A 15,742-nucleotide genomic window follows, 5' to 3' on the forward strand; every position below is an offset into this window, starting at 1 on the left:
CTGTGCTGAGCTCTGAACGTCAGCCTGAGCACGTGCCACGTTATTGGGTTAGCAGAGACAAAGCAACACCTCGGAGACTTTAATATGGATGCTGGTGGCTGGAGTCTCTAGAGCCCTCTGAGGCTGGCAAAGAGCTTTACAGCCAAAATCCGGCCGATCCTCCGGCAACCCTGGGGAGGAGGTACTGTGCAGATGAGGAAGTCCAGGGTCCCAGGGCTAGGATGCCTCTGGGCCAGAATCCAAATCAAGGGCTTCCTGACTCAAAGGACAGAAACAGAGATATGCCAGACTCGTAGATCTGACTGACACAGTCCTTTCAATGAGATATTAAGGAAAAGTTGGATTAATGTCCAAATTCAACAACAAACAGCCTTTCTTTAAAGACATATGCAACATATAGAACCTATATCAAACTGCTCACTGTCTTAGGGAGTGGGGAGGGGAGAGAGGGAGGGAGGGGAGAGAGAGAGGGAAGGTAAAGAGGGAGGGGGGAGAGAGGGAGGGGGGAGAGAGGGAGAGAGGGAGAGAGGGAGGGGGGAGAGAGGGGAGAGGGAGGGAGAGAGAGAGGGGGGGAGAGGGGAGGGGGAGAGAGGAGGGGGGAGGGGGGAGAGAGGAGGGGGGAGGGGGGAGAGAGGAGGGGGGAGGGGGGAGAGAGGAGGGGGGAGAGGGAGAGGGGAAATTTTTAACTCAAAATTTTTTTTAAATAAATGCTAAAAATTGTCTTTACGTGTAGTGGGGAAAAATACTATTTAAAAAGAAAAAAAGCAAGGTTCTCTGCAAACTAAAAACATCGTGTCCCAGGGAGTTCTGAAAGAATGAGATCGTCTAGCAATCTCTGGGGCACTTGCTGAGCCGGAGCCTATTTTTCACCTCTCCATAAAAGGTCTTGTAGCAATTACTAAAAACTGCAGAGGCGAGAAGCCCCTCTTGCTTCTCGATCCGTCAGATTCCCTGCTGGCATCGCCTGGGCGGCTCAGGCTGCCACCGGTCAGGGAGAGGCCCCGGCAGAGAATTGAGGGGATGTTTCAGCATCGTGTGTAGCAGGTGACACGCTCATCACCACTGGGCCATCCTGTAAGCCAGGTGTAAGTGCCCTCTGGTCCTTCACCTTATGCCCACCCCCATTCAGAAGACTACCAGCATCCCCTGCATCCTAAGCACCAGGAATCCAAGCCTCAACTGGGCTTGAAATTTTCCAAGTCCCAGGACAAAGGAAGCTGGAAATAATGTTCACTCACAAGGACTGGAAAGCCAAATATCTCTGAGCCTCAGTTTCCTCACCTGAACAATGGGGGCCTACTTCACAAAGTTGTTCTGAGCAGATGAGAGGCTGCAAGCAAAGCCCCAAAACATCTCAAAGCCAGTAGATGTCATCCTCCTCTGAGTCACAGGGCCCAGGGAAAAGCAGACAGAACGCCTCAAGGCTAATGGAAAAGAGGGGGAGACGTGTGGGGAACAAAAGCGACCTGAAAGCTTTCATCAAAGCAGCACTCCTGGCCAGGCTCTCATCAAAGCCCCTTTCTGAGAACGCCTGAGTGCTCGTAATGAGGCCCATTTTCCAGCCTCCAGAAAGCTCCTCATCAAGAAATGGAGACGTGAGAGGTTCCAAAGGGCAGCAGCAATTTGGGAAAGAGGCTGTTTCTTACCTGAGACAGAGTAGACACAAAGTTTTCTTGGGTGAAGCACAGCCAAGTGCAGCAGCTCCGTGCCCCTGCCAAAGAGAAGGGGGAGTTTACAAGGGAGCATCAGAGGGGGCCAGGACTGTCAATCAACAAGCATTTGTGAAGAGCATACGGCATCGCTGACAGGACAAAGATGGGCCAGAACAGCCCCGGCCCCCCAAGGGCTCACAGGCCAATGGGGGACAGGATTACAGCTCAGACTAGGTGAACTGTGCACTCACAAAAGGGTTTGACCTGAAAAACAAATGTAAAGGTAAACATTCTACCCATAAACCTCCTCATGTCATCCCAGACACACGGATGTACACACACACACACACACACACACACACACACACACACACACACACACATGCACACACACGCATGCACCACCCTCCTCCTTGGCCCTGTTATCCCCACAAACTGCCATCCCAGATCTCTCCTCTCTGCTTCTGAAAGAGTAGGCAACCCTCGTCTTCGTGCCCTGACTCTCCCTTCACTTTGGACTCCTGGCAATCTCTTGGCTCTGCTCTGGAGATCACAGTGGCTTCCGTGGACTCGACTGGCCCCTCTGTGAAAGATCCCCCATGTTCAGATCTAGGCCAGCCTCTCCCCTGAGCACCCTTCCCCCCTCTCTGATTCCAGGACAGCCATCTCCAGATGGACATCTGGCCAGCAGCTGAAGCTCAGTGTGCGAAAGACAGAATTCCTTATGAGCCCCCACTGAATCTGCCCCACCAACTCTGCTGTTTCTTACTGGCACCCCATCCCACCTTCAGGCCTCTCTCCCACCTTCCACATCCCACCTGTGGCCAGGTCCTCCTCACTTCCCCCTGCTGAAACCCTATGCCCTTTCTCAAGCTCGGCTTCACACCTCCTCCTTTGTGAATTGTGCCCTGATGCCCTGCCAGCCAAAGTAAAGCCACCCTCTCCTCAGGGCCTCCTGGAGCTCTCTAGGCCTCTCCTGTGCCCCGGCACATCCCACCCAGCATTTCAACAGTCTGTGCCTATGTCAGAGCCTGGAAACCCTCTGAAATAAGGGGGTTATCTCCACCTCCCTAGGTGGTGCAGTGGACACAGAAGGCACTTTCACAAATGCTGACAAAGCTGAATAATAACATAAGCCCACTCAGGAGGCTCCTCGGACCCCATCACCTCCATTGTGCCCAGGACAAACATATGGCTTCCATATTTTTCACTACAGGTCTTATCTTTCCTTTTCACTCTCTCTCGTTTTCATTCTCTCACAGAGTGTAATTAGACTGCACCCATACTTTGTACAAGCCAGATTTTTGTGGGGGGGTGGGTAGGGGGGGAAGGAACTTGGCCATCAGAAGAAACAGTATATTAATTCCCCAGCAGCTTATCACTGTGCCTGAAACCCAACCAATTCCTCTGAACTAAGCAGCTCTTGGAAGACAATACACATTTGTCACCTTGTCACCTGGAAAGACAGCACCCAGGATTGGTGCGACTTCTGCTTCAGCTCAGAAACAAAATGGTTCTGGTAAGAGAGGATATATAGCTTCATTTTTCTTCCTTTTTAATGGGTTTTCTCACCCCAAATACATATGCATGACAAATACCCACAGAGAATGCATGCTTAACAAAACCCATGTGCTCCAGAGACCGAAGAATAATCACACCCAAGGAAATAACAATTTTTTAAATCTTTAAATATTTACAGGGAAAATGACCATTCTCCAAAACAACCACTATACCATGCAAGAGAAGCCACAAAACCCTAACACCGAGCATGGGGGCTGCTGCCACGGCCCAGCCTGGAAGGACGCTTACAGACACAGGGACAGAAGGGAGTTGATGTTAAAATCCCACACTTAGAAGCTAAAAGGTGATGACCACCGGCTGCTGGCACCTAATTATTTCTTTAACTGTCTTTTCCTAGAGCTCTGGGTGCTTCCTATGGAGTTCTTGGCAAGCTGGGCGTTCGCTGCCTTTAAGGTTTACCTTATGAAGCCCATGGAGCCTTAGATAATTTCCATAGACTGAGGCTCCTTACACAGGGTAAGACAGGAAAATGTTTGGATTCATAAATGGCATTTAACTCTCAGGCACAGACACTTTATAAAAGTGACAGAGTCCGTCCTGAGGGAAGCAAAAGCTTGAATCACCATAATTAAGACACTAATCACTGTAATTTTTGTCAACTCTACTTACGAAACGAATTTCCCCACTTCCACTTGGAGGATGGGATCTCGTAAATGAACCTCGAGGAGTAAATCTTCGGCCTGTGCTCCATCTCCTGCTTTGACAGGGTGGGGAGAGAAGATTCTCAGGTAACCTGTGTAACTGCCCACAACTATTTTATCTGGGGAAAGAGAGAGAAATTTGGAGAAAGCACCGTCAACAAAACCACCTCAGAAAGCTAACTTCCTACATGGGTGTACGTGCCAACCTTTGTAAATAAGACAAACACATGGAAATGACATTCGTGGCCATTAATATGTATATTAATGTGTCATTAATCATGAGTCATTAATGTGTATATTAATATTATAACAAGACATTAGCATGTATTAAGTCAGTTAGTCTTATCTGACTTTGTGACCCCATTTGGGGTTTTCTTGGCAGAGGTACTGGAGTGCTTTGCCATTTCCTTCTCCAGCTCATTTTACAGATGAGGAAACTGAGGTTAACAGGGCTAAGTGATTTGCCCAGGGTCATACAGCTGTTAAGGGCCTGAGGCTGGATTTGAACTCAGGTCCTCCTGACTCCTAGGTTGGTGCTCTATCTACTGCACCACCCCAGCTGCCCTTCTTTGTAACAGATTGTTTCCCAAAAATAGCTGTAAATCACCAATTATGTTATCCTTGCCTCCATTAATTTCGGGGTAACCACAGGTGATCTCTCAGCCCAGGGGCAGTGAATCCAACATCTGTTTGCTTCTTTATTCAATGCTCACTCCCCACCACAAAAGGACAAAATCTAAACTACTCAGAAGGAAACTCCCATGGAATTCGAAATGTGGGTGGCATTGTGCATTTTTCCATTAATAAAGACACTTGGAAAGGGGATAAAAGGTCCTTCAAAGGCCTGAAAACAAGGAAGCCTCCCCACTTTCCTAAACAACAACTACCACAAAATAAAACCCAAAGCAAGGAGGTCCCAGAGAAGTTGGCAGCCTGAGGAAACATCTAAAAGAAACCAAAAGATGTGATGCGATGTTGTGGGGATTTCTTGCCATCCATGAACGTAAATAATTTCAGCTTGCAGACCAATCTAGCAGTGATGGCATTCTGGGCGGTGGCTATGCAAAAGCAGGTGTTCATGATCCAAACCTACGGAAAGGTAACATTAGCATCAAGGTTTGCAAAGCGCCTTCCTCAAAGCCCCAGGAGACAGAATGAACAAGCATCGCTATGCCCACTTAACAGAGGAAGAAACTGAGGCTCAGAGCACGGTCCTACAGCCAGTAGGCATCAAAGGAGGGATTCCAGCCCAGGAACCTTGGCTCTGAGCGTCGCTGTCTTTCCCCTGCGCCCCAGTCCTGAATTCCGGCTCTCCATCATTCAGCTGAGACTTACGGCATGCTGGACGCAGGCTCTCCCTGGAAATCTCCGGGGGCTGACCTAAAGTCTTCTCTTGCTTTGAGCTCTTGAACTTGTTGGCTTTAGGATCAAAGAGTTCATCTCCCTGTTCCCATCAGACATTCACCAGGGAACAGAGAAGAATTAACCAACGCAGTCACGGAAGGGAGGATTCATATTTTGTGGGTTTCACAGCTGAACTTGGTGACCAAGTAACTCAAACGCACAATATTAACTGTACTACAGGGAAGGGAAATAATCAGTATTCTAATTTCCAAATATATCTTTTAAAATAAGATTTCCCCATATTCTGATAGGAGCAGCTAGGTAGCACAGTGAATAGAGCCTAGAGTTGGGAAGAGTCTTCAGCACAAGTTCAAACTCAGCCCCAGACCCTTCCCAGTTGTGTGACCCTGGGCAAGTCACTTAACCCTGTTTGCCTCAGTTTTCCCATCTGTAAAATGAGCTGGAGAAGGAAATGGCAAAGCACTCCAACATCTTTGCCAAGAAAACCCCAAATGTGATCATGAAGATTCAGACACAACTGAAAACAACTGAACAGCATATTCTGATCACATTAGGATACCAAAAAAGTGTCCTTTTGCATTAAATATTTCAAAACAGAATGATTTGCCTTCCTGGTCCCACAGACTGGGATGAACTACCCAAAATCCAGAGACTTCCTGGTGTGCCAATGACCACCAGCCTACACAGTGACCTCCTATGGCATGTTCCTGGCAGACGAAAGTTCATGGCCTTTATTAATAAGCAAACTAATCAGGGTTTAAAGAACCAGTTTGGTCACACTTGACAAAAAGCCTTTTTCAGATACACTCAACTGTCAAAGATAGCTAAATCTGTTCTTTGTTGATTTTTGGAGAGCCTCAGAGAATCTGGGAAAGACAGCCAAAGGAAAAGCTTCCAAAGAGCCCTCCAACGTAGTCTGTCCAGCACTCCCAGGACCCCCAGGCACCCCCTTCTCCTCGGGCACCTCTTTACTGCCTCTCCCAGGCAACCAGACGTAACCCTAAAGTCTGGGCACTGCAGCAGAAGCCCGGTCAGCCTCTTCTTTTCACTGGTGATCTAAGGGTTAAGGATTAGCCGCTGAACGATCTTCACCCATCCACTTGCCCGAGCTAACCTCTCTAAGCTTCCTGTGGGCCTATTCTGCTGATCTCACTACTGGCAGCAGAAATGGGATGGATTGGTTTGTCCAGCCATACTGCCTGGGAAGGTGCGCCGGCGGCACTGGCTGCATTTTCCGTGAACGAGATTTAACAGCTTGAGGCCTTTAGTTTAATCACAGATGGGCTTTGTTTCTGAAGACCAGTTTAAAAGAACACAACGCTGTTCCTCAAGCACAAGAAGAGACCACTGGAAAAGGTCATAAATAAATAAATTTGTAAAAGCCCAGCAGCACCTAGTTAAGCATTCGCTCAACCCTCCTCTTTGGGTGATTTTGTTACTGTTGCTGTTCAGCCATGTCCAATGCTTCATGACCCCATTTGGGCTTTCCTTGGCAGAGATACTGGCATGCTTCACCACTTCCTTCTCCAGCTCGTTTTATAAATGAGGAAACTGAGGCAAACAAGGACAAGTGACTTGCCCAGGGTCACAAAGCTAGTAAGTGCCTGAGGCCAGATTTGAACTCCGGGCTTCCTATCCACTGCCCCAGCTAGCTGCCATTTGAGGACTTTACTACTAAACTAACACAAGCATGTTCTCATGAACCACAAACATTGAAGACCGAAGGAAGGAACCTCAACACTCTCATTTCTCAAATGACAAACTTGAGACCCAAAGCAAGGAAATGACTCATCCAGAAACAGCAAGGGGCTGAGACAGAATCTGAATCCAGATCCTTTGTTTCCAGAACTAAGCCTCACAAGCTGTTTGACAAAGGACAAGTTTCCATCCATCTCTGGTCTTCGGTTCCCTTGCCTGGGCTATTGGATCTCTCAGGTACCTCCCAGGTTCGTGGACCAGCCCACTCCTGCCTAGAAGTCTGTGTTAACCTGACAGGCTTGGTGCTGCAAAGCTGCAGGACAGAACACGCTGCTGGAACAGACGGGCTTCTTTCCCACCCCACATTATCAACGCTGCTTACCCTCTCCATTGCAACTGTTGTCCACGTCGGCCACACACAGACACCCCTGGTCAAATTCTTCTTTCTCTCCCAGGACAGTAGACCACCAGTCTCGAGCTTTAAACAAGGACATTTTCTTTCACCCTAAAAACAAAGCATTATCTTCAAGGTAAAAATCTACACTTCATAGTCCTGAATCTCTTTAGGAGAATCAATAAGACCTAAGGGCCTTGAAAAAAAGCTGCCAAATTAACTCAGAATCCTCCATTTTGTGAGTAACTTGTGAGACTGCAAGCAAAAATGTTTGAAATCTCCACACAACGTCAGATTTGGGGCGTTGGGAGGGAGCTCAGAGGCAATCTAGTCCCACCCAGAGAGGAGAGGAATCTCCCCCATAGCAAAGCCTCTCTGCGATCACCAGGCTTCTGCTTGCAGGCCTCCAAGGCACGGCACCCAGCCCCTTAGGGAGGCTGCCTGGCCACCCCAGGCAGCTCTCCCTCCCCCACTGCTCCAAGTTCAAGCCCTTCTCCTAGTGATAAGGCCCCCCCCTCAGGCCTCCCTTCCGAGGTCACAGTTCAGTAGCTCCTTCAATCTGACCCACCAAGTCAGACGTCTTCAAAGAGTTGGATCACTGTCTGGGTCCACCAGGCTGAGAAAAGCCCCCTAGAAATCATCAGAGAGATTCTCTCTTCCAAGGTTCCAAAGAAGTCGGTGGCAAATGGAACTTGGCATCCTGAAGGAGTTCATTTATCTCACCAAAAATGGGGAGAGAATTTCCCTCAGCCTGTTCAAAAGGGTTAGAGCCAACTGTTTTTCAAAAGCTGATTTTCCCCTTCAGGGAAATCAGCTTCAGAAATCAAGGTGAGCGTGTACATGAAGCATCTTCCTTGAGGTGAGCATGATCATCCCCCAAATGACTTCGTCTAAAAAGGAGAAATGATCTGTCCGAGGTACCACAGCCAAGGATCACACCTGCTCACAGACAGCTGGCTCTCTCAGGTGTACAAAGTGCTTTACACAAACTCATTTGACCCTGGCCCGAACTCTGCAGGCCCAGTGTTCCCACTCTTATCTGAGTCTCAAAGAGGGTGAATAAAGTCTAGGGTCAAACAGCAAATAAGGGTCTAAGGCAGGACCTGACCTCAAGTGCAGCATCACATAGCCACTTACCATGTCCTCCAATACTGTTATCTAAAAAGATTATCCAAGAAATCACACAACTACCAGGCTGCATGGCCAAGGGACTGGACAACAGGCCCATCCCCAAGGATCCATCTCTGGGCATGGTGCTGCTCTATCCCAGAAAACAACAGCGGAGAGCAGCTGCAACACAGAAAGAGGTCACAGCTGCCCCAAGCCCCCGCTGCTCGGGAACAGGCGTGAGGCGAAAGGGGGAGAGCGCAGAGGGCGGCAGGTCCCAGAGGACGAAGAGAAGCCAGCAGGCCAGAACGGGGGATGGATCTGCCATGAATTCTGAACCCCTGAGTCTTTCCAACAGTTATTATTACTGGTAACATTATGCAGCCACACAGTTTGCCCAAGCCCAGACCTAAGGTCAGGCAGGTAGGAGGCCCTAACCTCTGGAACTAGCTCGGTCCTTGGCAGCAGACCTTTCCCACAGCATTTTTTCATTAATATAACGACAGTCCCCCCCCCCTTAAACATCACAGCCTTCCAGCCTGCTCCTGACCCCAAATCAGGTCCTACAAGGGAAATCACCTCATTGTTTTTAATTTTTGAAATAACTACTGTACCAAGGCAGTGTGGTCACTTCCCAGTAACTGCCCCCCACTTCTGAATCGGCAGCAGCCCTGCCTGGACAGACACGCCTCTATCCTGCTCCTTTTACAAGTTAGGAAACCAAGTCTGGGAGAGGCTAAGGATCGTGGCCAAACTCCTCCCCTTGGTGCTTAAAGTTTTCACAGCCTGGTTTCAACCTGCCTCTCCATCCATCCACAGGGACACATCTGGGCTGGACGAGGCGACCCCAAGGGACTTGGAGGATGCTCTGGGCACTGGCTTGGCAGTCAGAAGCCCTGGCACAGGTCTCAGCTCTCAACTGGCCATGTGGCAATAGTCCTGTGAGTCACGACTACCCTGGGGGCTGTAGAGCCCCTCTGTTCAAAGGAAAAGATACATACTCACGCACAGGGTTGTTATAAGAAAACAATTCTGCCAACTGCCAAGCACTCCCTAAACATGGGCTGAGAAGGCAACCAAGAGGCGTTTATTATTACCAGCTCTATCCCTGGTCCTGTACCTGGCCCCAGAAACACAAAGACCAAATCAAAACAGTCCCTCACCCCCAAAGAGTGCAGTCTTTACCAGGACAAAACACCATGGACACACAAACAAAGGCAAGACTCTTCCCAGAGGCAGAGCTAAGGGCCTCAGGGAGCCAGTCATAGGTGGGCTGAGCACTGCAGGACACCTGGGATTCTTGGAGGTAGAGGTGGGCAGGGGCTGCCTTCCAGGCATGGAGCATGATGGGAAAGGCAGAGATGCATAACAAAGTTGGCGAGAGAAGCCTGCAACAGACTGTGGTGGGTTTTTAAATGCCAAGGGAGGGGGTATTTCAATACTACAGGCCACGGGGAGGCAATTAGAGCAGGGCCTGGCTCAGTGGGCCCAGAGCTGGAGGAAAATCATTTTCACAGCCAGGCAGCCGATCAATTGGTGAGAAGAGAAATTTGCTGCGGAGAGACCAATTAGGAGGAGTGGAGCAGGGCAGGCCTGGGCTGGCTGGGTGAGGGAAGAGGGGGGAGGAATCAGCATGACTCCCTCCTCTCACCTTCCCATCAACACTTTCTGCTTTGGCTTCTGCCCTCATCACTCAGCTGTCACTGCTCTCAGGATGGGGTCTCCTCATCATCCGTCTCCACTCTTCACCTCTCTGAACCTCTGCCGAGCAGCCCCTCCTCCCAGCCCCCACTCTCCCTTGGCTCCCCCGCCCCCATCATCCATAGCCAAGCCTACCTGCCCTGCTCTGGCCATACTCTCTCACCTGGCAGCATCCGGAGCTCCCAGGTGCTTAATTATCATCTCCACGAACACAACTGACTCATCCCACATCTCCAGGTAACTCTTACACAGTTCAAACAAGCATCCCATAGGTATCAATCTTACACTCAAAATGTCCGAACAGAACTCACTCTCGTTCCCCCAAACCCACCCCTTCCTAACGCCCCTATTTCTGTGAGGGCGCCACTGGCCTTGCAGTTTCCCAGGTTGATAATTTCAGAGTGACTCTTTTAACTCGTCCCTGCTCTTCACCCCAGAGAGACAATCAAGGCTAAATGTTGACATTTCTCCATCCACAACATCTCAACCCCTTCTCTCTACTCTGATAGCCACCCCTGGCTCAGGCCTTACCACTCTCTTCTGGACTATAGAAATCATCATCCACCTGGTCCCTGGGACTCACATCTCACTTTTCCAATCCATTCTCCAACAAGCACACATACCTCGAGTGCGTATCTGGCTATGTCACTGCCCTATTCAGTAACCACCAATGATTCCCACCTGCCTCAAGGGCCAAACAGAAACTCTGCTCTTTGGCTTCTAAAGCCCTCCGTGACCCAGTTCCAAACTGGTTATTCCTCCCCATCCTCATGTTCGGGGTGCAGTGATGGTCAGCCTCATAGGCCTCTGTGCTGCTCCTCAGGCCTGACCCTCCATCTCCCACCATGGGGCCTTTGCCTTCCTCATATCTGGGGTGCACTCCTACCTCACCCCTGCTCTTCTGCTGAGGACTCCTGGATCCCCCACCTGTTAGCTGTTAGCATTAGCCTCCTCTAAATTCACCTTTAACTGATGTTGTGTATACTTATTTGTGGGCATGTGATTTCCTCCCCATGGAATGGAAGCTGCTGGAGGGCAAGACCAGGACCTAGGAGAGTGCCTGTTGGTAGCAAGTGCTTAATAAGGTTTGTTGATTGGTGGAGAGTCCAGAACAATTCTTACTAGAAGGATGGTGTTACCTTTGACAGAAACAAGGAAGTGAAGGCGATAATGGGCAGGGAAGGGAGGAGCTAAGGAGCTCCTACGCCTCCAGAACATTCACTTGGACATGTCTAATGGGCAGTTACAATGGGGGACAAAGCAGAGCCATTGCAGCTGAATATACAGGCCGGAGATTCTTATAGAAGAGGCTGAGAATTGGGACAGACAGTGAAGGGACCCAGCCTGAGAGCAGCTTCATGTGAGCAACAAGGCGGGGAAGCTATAGGATAAGGTGTTGAGAGGTGGGGGAGAGAAGATGGAGTCCATGTTGTTGTGCTAATCAAAGGAAGCCAAGAGAAGGGATGAGATCATGAGGAAAGGGCTAGAAAGAGTAGAAGGCCCCGAGATCATAGTTACTATCCCCACTGAAGGAAGTAGCTACGTCCCAACAAGGAAGGGTTGGAGAGGACCTGGTGAAGAATACAGCTGGCAAAAGATAAAAAAACCCAAAACCCTGCTGGTGGACCTACACACTAAACAGTCAGGATCTGTTCAGAGGGCTAGATTTCTCCTGGGTTTTGTGTTATTGTTTCTGGCTTCACAAACACCTAATGAGCCTGATTCTCTGACCTGACAGAGACAAGAACAAACTTTAGGGAATGGATGAAAATAGGCTTGTTCCCATTTCCTGACCCACAACCTTTCTCCCCAGATCCTGGAACTATGTTAATATTTCATATCAGCACAGCTCAGCCAGGTCAGCTGTGTAATCCCAACTGGGGCACAGCCACAGAAGAATCAACAAGGTAACGGCCCAGTCCAACTCAGGAGGACAATAAAGGAAAGGAATGAGGTTTTTCTCTTCCCCAAAGGTTGTTTTCTTCTCCCCCATGAAGTCAGAAGGGGAAACTGTTTAATCAAATCAATTCAGTAAGTATTTATATCACACAGGTACAGAGAAGCATGAGAGAACAGAGGGAGAAAAAAGAGACTCTTTTTCAAAGCTTTACCTCGATCCCCAATATCTGCCTCCCACTCAGGATATCCAAACTTAGCCCCAAGCCACCTAATTATGATCTCCCCCAATACTCTCCTTCACATATATTAACGCTCTGACCAGACTAAACTGGTTATTCCTAAAAGTCCGTTGTTTCCTGTTTCTTTGCCTTTTTCATGGTGTTCCCTTCCAATGGAATGCCCTCCCCTGTTTCCTTCCCCAAGTCATCCCCCAGCTCAATCCCACCTCCCAAGGTCCACCCTAAATGATGACATCCAAGGCCTTCCCAAACGCACATCCCCCAGATGCATGGGCGTCCTTCACCCAAGAACACCCTGTATTTACTTGGTTCATGCTGTATGCACACTCGGATATACACTTCTTGTCTCCCCAAGAGCATGTAAGCCCCCGAGGGCAAGCACTGCTTCTCTTGTGCCTTTGCATCCCCAGTACCCAGCATGGCGCCTGGCACAGAGCCAGTACTTCACTGATGACCCTGCAGCTCTCACACTGAACTTTCACATCACACCCTATAGCATAATTATTTGTCTGTGTCTTACCTCAGGTACGTGTTTCATCTCAGGCTCTAACCCATCTGCTCAGACTAAACTCATCCTTCTTTCCTTCACGTATTACATATTCTCTCCAAAGCGGGCTACTTTCCATGCCCCTCATTCTCTTTCTTGCATCTTCTCACAGCTCCCCATGCCATTCCTAGAAGCAGCTCTCCACTCACAGTCAGTCCCCACTATTCATTCATTCATGCATTCATCCATCCATCCATCCATTCATCTATCCATTCATCCATTCATCCATCCACCTATACATACATTTATCCATCCATCCATTCTTTTAATGACTACGTGCTATGGACTTCCAGTGTGGAAGGCCCTGTGCTGAGCAGCCAGGCTACCAAAACCTTGATTGGCCTAGTGCTAGACCCTCAAAGATCTTACTAAAATGTAAGTGGCAGCATGATATGGCAGCACACTTGAGAGAGAAATGCTAGGGAGTGAAGCAAAGGGGAGACCCCACCCTGGGCTCCAGGAAATTCCACAGGGCCACAATGGGTAAAGAATGGCTAGATGGGGACCTGGGAGCTGTAGTGGGTAGCAAGCTCAATGAGACAGCTGGGTTATATGGCGGCCCCAACGCCACCAAAGGCTGTGTTAAGAGGGACCTCATTAGTGTAGGATAAGAAAGGAAAGCAACAAGTGGAGAAGCCCGATGTTGGTTTCAAATCCCCCTGCTAAGTGGCTGATCCAGGATCTATAGGGAACCACACAAATCTGTCAGGCTCAGAGCCACTCACCAGTAGTCAAGTGGTGAATGAAATGAGCCGATGAGCCACAAAACTATTAACAACTGCAGGAAGGATTACTCAAAATCACCAAAAATAAGAGAAATATACATCAAAGCAACTCTAGCTATCAGCAAACTGGCAAAAATGACAAAAGATGGGGCCAGGCGGTGCTGCAGAGGCTGCAGGAAGACAGGGACATTCATCTGTTGGGGAAGCTGTGAACTGGCCAACCATTTTGGCAAAAAAAAAAAAATGGAATCATGTTCAAAAAAAAAAAAGGCGAAGGAACTGCCCAAACTCCCACGCCCTTTTATTTAAGATGCCACTGCTGGACACACAGCCCAAGGAGGCAGGTCACACGATGCCAGAACACCCACAGGAGCATTTTCTGTGGGTAAAAAAAGAAATGCAACCAAAGGGAATACCCATTAGTTAGGAAATGATGAGACAGACCATCGAACATGAAGGAAATGGAACATTACCGCTCCATAAGAAATGGGGAACACAAGGCTTTAGGAGAAGCCTGGGAAGACTGAGATGAACTGATGCGGAGCAACTTGAGGAGAACCAAGAAGATGAGAGACACGATGATGACACCATGACTGGAAAGAACAATAAAAACTGACGAGCCAGCTGCCAAGCTCGGCCCCAGAGGAAAGTGAAGACGGCACGTGGCCCTCCCTCCTCTCTCTGAAGAGCTGCCCTGCAGATGCTGCCACTGATGGGACAGCTGGGCTGACTGAAGCACTTTTTTCTTCTCTCTGTTTCAATCTGTTCCAAGGGTGCTGGTTAGAGGTAAGGGGAGCAATAAATTTGGAATGAAAGCGGTGGAATCCCAATAGACGCCAGCAGCCATCTGTTAAACAGGCATTGTGTCCAGGACCCTGCTGACATCCACCCTAGTCAGGTCAACTCTGGCTACAGCTGTGGGCAGCAACACGTTAGGAAGACCAGTTACACACTACAAAGTACCCTGAGGAGGCAGCCGGAGTGACAGAGCATCCGATAAAGAATTGGGATTGATTGTCCTGAAGAAGGGAAAAGTTCAACAAGCATCTGTAAGACTGTCAGGCCTGTCATGTGGAAGGACTGGGCTGGTAGCACAACGTCTGGGAGAGCAAAGCTGAGGGCCATACGAAGTGACTGCACAAGGCCACTTTCAGGCTGCTCTACAAAATCCGTCCCAGCAATGGCCCCAAAGTGCAATGGGCTCCCTCTCCCAAGGCTGCGTGGCTGCCAGTCAGGCATGGGGCACAAGGGACTGTTCTTTGGGTTGAAGTGGGTGTTATTTGAAGCTCCTCCCAACTCCAATATTCTGCAAATAAAACAATTTCAGAAGAGTGGCCACTGGTCGCTAAAAGCAATTTCCCAATCCCTCTCCCAAGTTTGACAGGAAGTAACAAAAGAAAATGTTGGCACAGTACCCTTCACACTGATCTCCAGAAAACCAAAAAGCCCAGATCTCTGGTGTGTGGAATACAGTAACGCTGTCCTCCACAAATCCCTTTCTAAAGAAGGCCAGACTAGAAACTGACAGCTTCAAAGTCAAGAGTCTTCTCTGGCTTTCATGTAAGATACATGATCAGTTTTGATATCTGTGAATGTCATGTCTATCTGGCAAGATGCAAAATCAATTCTGATATTTGTGAATGTCAAAGCTTTACCTCAAAAGGCCAGATATGACAGATCATCCTTCAGCCAAAACAGGGCATAAACACATTACAAGGAGGTCGCACTTTATCCAATGGCTGCATAATCAAACCATTTTCAATTAATATAAATACACATTTACCAAGCACCTACTACCTCTAAGGAATTCTGTTTGGTGCTGAGAATCTAAAAATAACAATAAAGCCGGGCCTCCCTTCAAGGTACTTTACATCCTAGTAGAAGGAGGAAAGGGAGAATTAAGCATGTTCGCAGGTTAACAAAGACAAAATCTATTCCAAATTTGCCCACAGAAGCCAATACAAAATCACCTGAAGGAGGGACAGGGGAGGATCGATGGAGGAGGAGGCATCAGGAAAAGCAATGAGTTTACAGAGCAGTGGTGAGAAGACAGTTTACTACAGACATGGGGGACCAGCCACAGAGGCAGGAGACATACTGTCATCTGCGGGGAGAGCGATCAGGCCGGCAGGTAGGAGTGAGACTGAGGAGGGCCCAAAGGGTAGATCGAGAGGTTTGTAGATATTCTTCTCA

General features: G+C 48.8%; 1 protein-coding gene across 2 annotated transcripts in view; it reads right to left on the reverse strand.

Annotated features, from left to right (window-relative positions):
* Positions 1–15,742, reverse strand: part of BBS9 (Bardet-Biedl syndrome 9) — a 357,944-nt gene that overhangs the window by 330,346 nt on the left and 11,856 nt on the right. For both annotated transcript variants that reach the window (XM_036738870.1, XM_036738869.1), the window contains exons 2-4: positions 7,320–7,442; positions 3,843–3,993; positions 1,647–1,711 (exon numbers count right to left, since the gene is read on the reverse strand). In XM_036738870.1, coding sequence (XP_036594765.1) covers positions 1,647–1,711; positions 3,843–3,993; positions 7,320–7,431 — 328 coding nt within the window. In that variant the 5' untranslated portion in view covers positions 7,432–7,442. The remainder of the gene's footprint in view (positions 1–1,646; positions 1,712–3,842; positions 3,994–7,319; positions 7,443–15,742) is intronic.

Source organism: Trichosurus vulpecula, chromosome 9, assembly GCF_011100635.1.
Source record: "Trichosurus vulpecula isolate mTriVul1 chromosome 9, mTriVul1.pri, whole genome shotgun sequence".
Lineage (NCBI taxonomy): Eukaryota > Metazoa > Chordata > Mammalia > Diprotodontia > Phalangeridae > Trichosurus > Trichosurus vulpecula.